The 11394-nt window shown below is 33.7% G+C and overlaps 1 protein-coding gene across 2 annotated transcripts in view; it reads right to left on the bottom strand.

The window, feature by feature from the left end:
- The window catches only part of SEMA3A (semaphorin 3A), a 479082-nt gene that overhangs the window by 9303 nt on the left and 458385 nt on the right, over positions 1 to 11394 (bottom strand). For both annotated transcript variants that reach the window (XM_040472793.1, XM_040472792.1), the window contains one exon: positions 9323 to 9390. In XM_040472793.1, the coding sequence (XP_040328727.1) occupies positions 9323 to 9390 (68 nt within the window). The remainder of the gene's footprint in view (positions 1 to 9322; positions 9391 to 11394) is intronic.

The following is an 11394-nucleotide window of genomic DNA, read 5'->3' as shown; positions in this document are numbered from 1 at the left end:
AAATAAATAAATAAATAAATAAATAAATAAATAAATAAATAAATAAAGTGGTCATAGGCAAGCATTCATATATTTGGGTGCTCAGATATAACAACCTGTAAACATCTTTTTCTGTTCATTTCCTCACACCTGATACTTTATAAACAGATACCTAAGAAGTATTTCAAAATGATTAGAAGGCACCCAATAACTGTCCATTCCCTTTCCTGATCCTTCTACCCCAACTGCTTGAGTAAATGTTGTACAACATAGAAAACATTAGAATTCCAATAATAATGTGATTCTCTCTTTCCTTTCTCCTTTCCTCTGCCCCAATCTCTCTTTGTTTCTGTCTCTTTCTATTAAAAAATATAAACAGGAACAGTATTTTGATTCTTGTTTTTAGCAGATTTGCAACGATTTTCTTAGGATGTCAAGTATACTATCATTTTGGCTTTATTAAAGAGCTCTGCACTGAAATGGTAGCATAGTATAGCTATACTCTTAAGTATTTTTCATAGCATATACTATTGACCTTAAAATTTCCCAATACAAATCAAAAGCTCAGCTGACAAAACATTGTGGATTAAAGATTTCCTGAAGGATATGAAATCTTGCATATTCAGGGTTAAGCATCATCTGAAATCTCCCTCTGCATGAAACTTGTTGATCTGAGAGAAGTTTACATGGAACACATATAATAATATAATTGATTTTATTGAATTGTGTTGGGTGAGGTCCTTCTGACCTATGTTGAGGAAGCCCATAAGCAATACTCTATGGATTTGTTCACTGTGCTTAGGTCACAATGTTGTCCAGTATGGTGTCCACTGCCTTGCACTATTTTTTTGAGGTTCATCTTGGGAGAAATTTTTTTTTTCTGGTGTTAATTTTCAGGAATTATTGAGATTCTCTTGAAAAAGTGATTTTTTTAAAGTAGGCTCCACACCTAACATGGTGCTGGAATGCACAACCCTGAAATCAAGAGTCACATGCTCTAGTGACTTAGCCAGCCAGGCACCCCCCAAAACTGATTTTTTTTTCAGAGAATTAACTTTGTGACTCATCTGTTGATTACATTTCTCCCTCACCACTGAAAAAACGTGTTAGACAAATTTATGTTTTATCCTTACAATGTCATGGTAAATATGTTCTTCCTACATGCCTGGTTTTGTCGTCAGTATACATGTTTTGTCCGTGTGACGTTATTGCTATCTTTATCTTATCTTTGTTTTCAATCAAAAAATGACAAATTGTCTGAAATATATTAGGTCATCTAACAATTTTGGACAATGTGAAATTTTTATAACCCTTCTTAGTACCTTTTTTGTTGTTTACATGTATCTACATAAAATTAATCGTATAACGCCTGGACACAGAAATAGTCTTAAATATGTGAGGTTCATTATTGTTACTGCTATTCTTGTGATAGTTTCAACTGTTAATTCAAAACTTAAGTTCCTTTACTGAGAATCCATAGTCAGCAAATTATGAACTGCTTCCCAACATCAATCCTACTTCCTGACCACCATCAAAAAAAGTATTCTCTCTTCTAGACTTCCTAAAATCTTTTTACATATTATTTTTAGGGCACATGTAGTCTTATTTGTTATGATTATTTATTAATCTTTTTTGTTGTGATTATGTATTAATCTAGTTGTCTTCTTTCATACCATATGTTTTATAATCCTGGCACTAGGCAGTCATAAACCCTTAGCTAATGTTTGCGAGAGGAAAATCCAGGTAACTATTTAGTCTACATTTAAAAGCTGAAACCTCATGTAACTTTGATATCCTTATATCAAGGGGATATCATAATTACATAAAAGAAATGATTAAGGGACACCTGGGTGACTCAATTGGTTAGGCTTCCAGCTTCAGCTCAGGTCATGATCTAATGGTTTGTGGGTTCCAGCCCTGTGGCGAGCTCTGTGCTAACAGTGCCGAGCCTGCTTTGGGATGCTCCCTCACTCTCCCTCTCTGCCCTTCCCCCGCTCTGCCCCCTACTTTCTCTCTCAAAATAAATAAATACATAAATACATAAAAACTGAAAAAAATAGAAGTGATAAAAGTTTAATCAGTTAAGAAGGGCACAGGGTTTATAACCCTGAGTTTGACAGAATATGCTACTGGGTCATGGCAAATGAAAACATTTTAAATCTTCTCAATTTTGTTACATTTTATAATGTTAACAAGAGTTGATTTGAGATCTGGTAGGAGAAGATGACCATGAATGAAGTATACTCCAAAATAAACAATTCCCAATATGCAATAAGAAGAAGAGAAAGAGATCTGAGAAATCCTATGAATATATGCTTGCACCTCAAGGGGCAGCTATAAGTCTAAAGGATGTCTGTGCCGATGGGAATCCTATGGATCTCCAGAAAGAAAGCAATCTCATTTAATCTATTTTAAAATACAATTTGCCCTTAGAAAGCAACTGTTTTGAACATAAACTTTTGTCATGAAAATTACCAGTAGACAAAAGGGTAGAGCTAGTTGTTGAATTGGCATAATGAATTCTCATGAGTTGAACTGAATAGTTAGAGCAAAATAATTGAGAACAACAAACATTAAAATAATTTTAAAAGCATCACGATGTGTTTGAATAACACAATGTTACAATATGTCGCATTTGTTAATGACAAGAAATAATGTTTTTAAGGAAGCAATCTTCAATTAATCATTTCCTCCTTTAGTAGGATAATTTATGGAAATGAAATGAGGCTAATAAACCAGAAAGAATGGGAGGAAAGAAAGAAGTTAAATAAATTGCTTCCTTTTGTAACAACAAAAAGTCATGATATCCATCATTTGGCCAGAAATATCACATTGCTAAAGGCCTTATTTAGTATTTGATTCTCTTCCAATATAGCAGAAACAGAAGGCATCACATTTCAGCTTTCCATTTATTTCACTCTCCATTTTAACCCCATAAATGTCTCCCACGATTGAAATGTTAATAATGTAAGAATCTTAGAAAATCTGATGTCATGTAGAAAAGAAAGAGATGAGTGGGGTAGTAAACCATATATTTATCAGCTAATTAATCTCTGTTATCGTTTTTGATGTTCTCCCCCTTAAGGTTATTTAAAAGTTGAATTTCATAGATAATGAATATAAAAGTAAAAGTTAATTTAGAGGAGGGGTAATGGTTACAAGTTATTTTAAATATTTAACAAATAGTGTTAGTAGGTGAACTATATAAAAAGAGACCTAACTCTAGTTGTTTTCATCACGTTTCATCACATCACATCACATTGTTTTCATCACAATTTTAATATTTTACATCGTAATTTTTTTTCTCAATAATATTCAGTGGTAAAGGCCAAACGAAGGAAGAAACGAAATACTGACTACAAGCTCTCAATGTCTTAAGAAACTGCAAATTCACATTTCTTAACTAAAAACATCATTTCTTAGATTTTCCTTAGTGGATTCTAGAGGATTTTCTCCAGAAATATGAAAGGTAATTCAACAATAGAAAAGAATCTAAATTTACTTCAAATGGAGGAATATTCTCTCCTTAAGTAGCAATAGCTAAAAAGGCATTTTATGAGTAAATCACTAAGCCTTGGGAAGACATAAAATACCTAAATAAAACAACAAAAAAATCATTCATCCCTAACATTCATGTATATTTTCACACCTATTAAGATGCCTAACAATGGATTTAATAATTTCAATTTCATACGGGGCACCTGGGAAGCTCAAGTGGTTAAGTGTCCGACTTGGGCTCAGGTCAGGATTTCACAGTTTGTGGGTTTAAGTCCTGCATCAGGGTCTGTGCTCACAGCTCGGGGCCTGGAGCCTGCTTCTGATCCCATGTCTCCCTCTCTCGCTGCCCCTCCCCCACTTGTGCTCTGTCTCTCTGCCTCTCAAAAATGAATAAATGTTAATTTTTTTTAATTAAAAAAATCTCATGTATTATAGTAAAATGGAATCAAATTCTACAGTATATACTAAGCTACAGAATAGGGGTCCTGTTTATCGATGTAATGCTTACCACAATATTTCTCTAATGATTTGTATGATGCTTATACAAAGTAGCTACCAACTAGTTGAATGTGTGTTTGCATGCATGCACCTACAAATACGTGCATATGTATGTATTAAAATCATGTGCTTAATGCATTTATCAAAAGTACAAAAAAGACCCAAATCACGAAACCTTAGAGAAAATTTAAACTTACAGTTTATCAAGTTGTTAAAATATTAGATTTTAAACTACTTTGTTTTATTTCTTAAAATAAGATCTGTGTCTGGTGCTAGGAAATAACTACCAACCAGAATATAGGATTTAAAAGTTTACAATTCAGGTAGTTTTCTATCTTTCTTGAAACCACAGATTCCTGTGGATGTGTCTTTAAAATGTTCTTTTGGTATATAGATAGGTAGAGGGATAAACAAATAAATAGCTATGACCAGGGTATTTTCATGTTACTGTTCATAGGTGATTGTCACATTATAGGTGGTCACTGGTATTTTAATTTTTATAGGTTTATTAACTTAAAATATGAAAGTGAAACTGATGTTATGAAAGTAACAATGAAGCCATTTGAATAGCTGTATTTAACACTATTCTTGATATCTTTGTGTGTGGGAAGCTACAATCCTCAGTACAAGGCAGACTGAAATTCAATTACATAAAAAGCAACACCAATATGAAGATATCTACTACAATATTTATTTGGTTTATGTTGAACATCTGATATGTTTGATTTTCATGATTTTATGGCAAATGTTTTACCAAGAAAGCACATATAATCTATATGCCAGAGAAAAATTACCATAGGACTTTTTACATTTAAATATCAGGAAACATGTACTTCAATATTTACTTTACTTCTTCCCAAGAGATATGATAGGAGATGATGGAAAACACCCATTTACTGAAGCAGAAACCTTCCATAAACAATAATGAATATACCATCTTGTATTTTAATATGTTTCCCTTATTTCTGGACTTTAAAAAATACAGTGTGCTTTAAAAACTTCACATTTACAATGGTTAAATTATGGGTGCACAAGTCGGGTGATCTCTCAATGCCATATTTGAAAACTTTAATAAGGAACAATAATAGCGCAAAGTATCTCAAACCTCTTCTTATTCAGGTGTGTGTGTTTGTGCGTGCATTGTACACATATACTATGAACAACTGGATTTGCACAATCATAGAGAATAACACTGCAATAATGTCATTCTAGAATGCATACTTGGTATATTTTAATATCTCTGATAATAGATTATGTCTTACAGTTGTTCTTGGCCCGAGTTGAAGCTGCTTTCTTCTGGAAAGAGTTTATTTTTACTTTTTGCCAGACACATGCAACTCTCCTAACCTGACACCTCTTTAAATTAAAGTCTTGTCTGAGGTTTTTCTTCCACACTGCTGGTGGGACTCAGAAAGTAAACCTTCATGAGTACCGTAGTGGGGTTCAAGAAGTGGTTTTGCCCCTTTTCCACTACCCGTGATTACAGCTGAAACAGGCAAATGTCCTTGCGTCTTCTGCATGGGAGTTTATTTCTCTTTCACTAATACTGAAACACTGCAACTGGCTTGATGCTGGCACCACTATCACATTCTCCATTTTGGGCAGTTTTTCTTTCTTAGCAGTCCTCAAAAAATGGTGCCTCAACATTCACTGACATCGTAGACTTGATATAATTTGGTAATTCATTAAAGTTTTTTTTTTGTTTTTTGTTTTGTTGAGGGCTGACATCAGACTCATCTATCAAATTCTGAGGCCTCTCTTGGGCCTAAATGCTCAGATTCAGTTGGACTTTCTATGTGTATAAAAGAAGCCACAACACAGACCAGATTAGCTTTGGTACAAAACACTAAATTTACAGCATTGTGGACCATAAAGATGACACTCCCAAAGATATTTTATGAAATTTTAGAACAATGCTGAGGCCAACCAAGACACAAGCTGACTTGAACCAGTTGCAAATATAATGAAGAAGACTGAATTCTGTGGATGTTTTACCATGGGAAGCTAGAAGGGAAATGCACATATGTAGAACAGCCAAGAGAACTATCATAAAGTGAAATTCAACAGTGGCACTGGACTAAAGTTAGGGCGTAAAGTATTTCAAAGATTCAAAAATCTAAGATTATGTTAATTTTTAATTTTTAAAGATGTTACTTATGGTTTGTTCCTTTCTGGCCATGTAGATCACAGTATGGCTTATTCTTGTTTAGTAAAGAAGGTAGAATGGTAAATCGACTCAGCCACTCATGCTCTTGGATGGCAAAGTCAGACAAGCTCCAATTTTGTGCACAAGTTATTTTAGGGAAGGGAGCATACTGGAAACAACCTGAAGTTTTTCTTCAGCATTCTGTACGAGGTATGAGTGAGAAGACAAGAAGCTCTGCCAGCACATATACATTTAGGGTTTTATACTAAAAGTTCCCTAGATGAACAGCCACCAGCGATGGAATAGAGTATGCTAGGTTAAGGGGAAATGGAGCTGGATTTTTCTATGTTACACCTAGGCCAGCTCACCACTGGTGCTGACTTTACACAAGAGAGAGCAAAGAGCTAAGTGAGTGTTAAAGGTTTCATTGAGAGTGAAATTTCTTCCACCTTAATGCTGAGTTATTTTATGTAGTTTCTCTATTAAAACCTCAGGATATGTAAAATATAGAGTGTTACAGAATGTTTACCATTACAGCTGGAACTGATTGTTCTGAAGTGTGTAATTTGGCTTCAAGTTGCTTAGCAGCTTTCCGGGAAAACATCTCATATCTTTATATATTTCCATATGAGCATATATATTTTATTCAATGTGAGATGTGACACTAGCAAGACAACATACATGATTTAATAGCGCTGAGCTATGGGTTTTTCCCCATTTTACTTTCAAATATTTACATCACCTATTCTAAGATAATGCACTGGTTCCTAATGGTCAGACTCAGCTTGGCCATATAAGAATGCCTGACTTAGTCTTCAAACATTTGAAATTTACTGTAATCTATGGTGTATAATTTTTATGTTTGGTTAATGAGAAATACTAGCAGACAAGAAATAAAGAGGCCTTCAAAAAGGGAATGTTTTATTTCTGCAGGGCTGCTTGAGCTTCTTGGACTATTTTACCATATATCACAAACATCTACATAGCATTGCTTTTACACACCCACACACACACCCACCCACACACACACCCACCCACACACACACACACACACACACACACCCAGTGACACTGAACCACAGCAATTCCCTTTCTTCCCTATGGTACCTATTTTGAATGAAGTATCAAAAGAAAAAATGATTCACATTAACTTTACTTTCTATAGCTAAGCAATTCTATATTCCCAATTTTTATAAGCTCATCACTCTATACATATATATACATATATATGTATATATATGTATGTATATATATACACATACATAAGCTCGTGACTCCAACATATATGTTATTTTGAAGAAATATCAACTGGGTCTATGAAGGAATTAGATTATTAAACAAGTGGATTTATCAGTAATTCTCCAGCAAACTTCAAAACATAACATATTATCCTACATGGAGTAGTGTATAATGATTATTTATTAATTGACTGGTTGATAATGGTTTCTTAAGAGAGGTCTATTTTTAAATATTATGGTGTTAACATTAACGTATGTTAATAGCAATGTATTGTTAAATCGTATTAATGATAAATAATAGATGCTATTTAGTTAAAATCTCTACTGAAAACCAAAAACAGTAAGGTAAGTAGCTTTGCTATAGCTTCAAATATTTAGTTTATTCATTCAACAAAAGTTTATTAAACATCTACAATATTCATGATATTGCATTTTGTTATAACCCCAGAAATATGAGTGAGCAAAATAACAAAGTCCATATTGATGTGGAGATTAAAGTCTGATTAGAAATAAGCTCTAGTTACATCATCTTGTTTCCTTTACTTATAGTTATCATTAGCTTTTCCATATCTAAGCAAAAAGATTCTTTAATGTAATGCATACTTTATAATACCTCATTGCTTAAATGGTGATGATTATAATACAATATTTTTACATGAAATAGATTAATGGAAAACTAGTGAATGTTTTGTTGTCCAACTGAAAAATGCTGTTTGAAAAATTTAAGAAGAGTATGTCAATAATGTACTCTAGCTATATAAAGACATATAAAAAATCACATTTTGTCCAATGTAGTGGTGTCTTTTTTTTCTTTATAATGAGAAAAATAACAGATAGTAATGCCCTTGGCAAGAAATTGTGCAAGCAAAATGGACCTTAAATATAGGCTCATTTTGTGGCTACCTGTCTCCTGGTATTGGCATCCCCACAAAACCCTGTGAGCATTCCCGAATAAGATACAAGCACATACAGGGTACACAAAAGGGGGATCTGACTTTCAGAAGGTAGCTAGGCCTTAGAATGCCTGCTGGGGTTATTTGTGCAGTGTGTTTTCTTTCTTAACATTCATGAAACATGAATATTGTATACACAGAATTAGTGGATCAAATCTAAGTTAATTGATAAAAATATGAGACCTTCCTTTAAGATTAATGTAAAAAGGCACCAAAAATGTGAAAAGGGTAATTATATTCAATTCCATGCAAAATATTTACATTTTACATTTCAGCTATTTTTAACTATTTTTGCTAGTAGTGATGTTATTGATAAATTTTCCCAGCAGAGGGAAGCACAGCCTCATTATTGTTTTTGTAAAGGGTTGAAGTGGGGGGAGTGAGATATACTACAATTTTGTTGCATTTTAAAGGAAGTTTGGTTCATATCCCAGCATTAAATAAGCTACTTAACATTAAATAGGACTTGACATCTTTTAGGAAGCATAAAATGAAACAATCCAAAATCCCCAGTTCAAAGAAATATCCTACTGGTAAATGAGTGGGAAGGTAGCTGAATTACCTTCTACTCAGCTAGGGTACCCTGTAACAATATAGTGGGTCTGTGTCATCAGCATATTAATGAATGATTTCCATGGCTTATTTTAAGACTGTACTTTCTTCTTCAATATACTTAAATGAATATTTCTGTTGCCTATTGCTCTTGTGTTGCTATTATTATCAAAGCATGTACTTAAATTGGCTTCTTTTTGTTAATATGAGAAAATTGATATTTAAGTCTTGTAAGGGTCTCAAACTTGAATCTGTCATAACTGCAATAATAAAATATAATTCACTACTTAGCATTCTTTAGAATTTTCTTTCTTCTCGATTTCCTTTCTCTTCAGTTGCATTTCCTTAAGTATGCTGGCACAGGTGTGTGCCCTGCATGCCCACGTGTGGGTATGCACTATTGCTTACAATTTTAGCCTAATGTTAGCAGGTTGAAAAATGAAAGTGTTGTAACTTACCATGGTGTTGTAAGTCTGAACAATGAGTCAATGGGTCTCCATTTCTTATATCTTGTCGTCTTGTACGTCTAAAACAATTACATTTAAAAGGTATTATGGCATCCTCATTCCTTCTTGGGAATTTGTCACAGGGATTAAGAAGAATAAAAAAATCAAAGAACTTCCGGAGCTTAATGGAAGAGACAAATCTACATCTGACTAAAGAATTTTTTTTTTTTAATTTTTTTTTCAACGTTTATTTTTTATTTTTGGGACAGAGAGAGACAGAGCATGAACGGGGGAGGGGCAGAGAGAGAGGGAGACACAGAATCGGAAACAGGCTCCAGGCTCTGAGCCATCAGCCCAGAGCCTGACGCGGGGCTCGAACTCCCAGACCGCGAGATCGTGACCTGGCTGAAGTCGGACACTTAACCGACTGCGCCACCCAGGCGCCCCTAAAGAATTTTTTAAAAGCAGCTCATTACACCTGTGGGAGCATGTCTCCAGGTGATCAAAATGTGAAACAGTACACAAATGTACCTACCAACAAAGGAGTGAAGTCTTTCAAAGTAATAACAGAAGATTCATGGTTTTGTGCTACTGTGTGTCAGTCAATAAGATACTAACATCTGGAAACTCTAAAATTCTTAGCACCTTAAATTCTGAGGAAAAAGCACAAAATATAGAATAGTAACCCATTTCTTCAATAACCTGGATTAAACTTCTTTTTTCTAATCACTAGAGAGTAAGCCTAAAAATTCAAATTTCCATGATTATGTTCTTTCTCTTAATACTTACACATAATTCCTTAAATAGACTTTTGTTAAATTTGAAAGCATCAACTCTACGAATTCTACTTTTAAGTTAGTTTTTAACTTTCCTTTTTGGTCTCTGTATCGATCATTTTTTAATAAAACATTTATTTTATGATCATAGGGCTATGATTTCAAGCCAATTTACCCGTGAAATGAATAAAAGGAGGAGTGCAATAACAAATATTGTGGAGGAAGCTGAGAGAGAAGGTGGCCTCCCTCTAAAATAAAAGCCAAATTTGTTATATAAGTAAATTTCTCCTAAATACTGCTGCTGAGATCACATTAGTTGCTACACAGTCTGGGGGTCCTCTTTATCGTTTGCTAGTGGTTGATGACTGGGAAAAAGGAGGTTGTCTCCAGCCATCATGGTGCAAGCAGGATGTGTAGTTTGGGAAAGAGGCTAAACATGGAGATGGGCTACGCATAGCAGAATGAGAAAGACTGGGGACACTTGCTCAACTGTTTTCTGTGTCGATTTTAATGATTATTGTCCTGTTGCAAAGTTAGTTACCATCACTGAAGAGAGTTCTCACAAAGGCCAATGAGAACTGCAAACATGGAAATTGTTACTGTATTCATAAATTTAGAAGACTAAAGTATTTATAGATTTCTATTTGTAGAATTGGTGAGACTATCAAACAGATGTTGCACATTTCAAAATTGAGCCAACAAGGGAACTTGTGAAACATGAACCACAAAGCATTTGGAAAGGCATTTTTTACTGCCATTTAAGCTTTTGAAAAATGCCATCACAAAGAATATATAAATTGTAAGGCCTCTAAACATCCTTTTCAAAGACACATGAAATTGGATTAAGTAAAATCTTCAAGGCACAACAAAAAACGTGTTAATGATAATTCCTTCAATCTGGATTTGTAGGTATGAGGTAAACATATTTCAAATATATAATAATATACAGATTTGTAATTTATTATAGATGTAGTTTTCTTATTTTTAACTTCTTTCTTATTAAAAAAGCTTAAAATTTGAATGAATTATTACTAAATTAGGTAATGTTACATACACTTCCACATGGAAAGGAAATGACACTCATTTTTAACTGAAATCTGAATTTTTATGTTTTTCAACACTAAAAGCACTAGATCTTACTGATTTTAAGAACCATAAAAGTTCAACCTTAAGCAATTTAATTTTAGTGCTATAAAAACTGCAAATTGCTACTTATTAAACTATTGATGGTTTCTTCATTCTATAACACATTACCTCCACACTACACGTTTGTTTTAGATTTAAACTTCTAAAAAAATCAGTTGGTAA

This window comes from Herpailurus yagouaroundi, unplaced genomic scaffold (assembly GCF_014898765.1).
Source record: "Herpailurus yagouaroundi ecotype Mexico unplaced genomic scaffold, PumYag 100, whole genome shotgun sequence".
Classification (NCBI taxonomy): domain Eukaryota; kingdom Metazoa; phylum Chordata; class Mammalia; order Carnivora; family Felidae; genus Herpailurus; species Herpailurus yagouaroundi.
The sequence above is the reverse complement of the archived record's forward strand: the minus strand, read 5'-3'. Positions and strand labels throughout refer to the sequence as shown.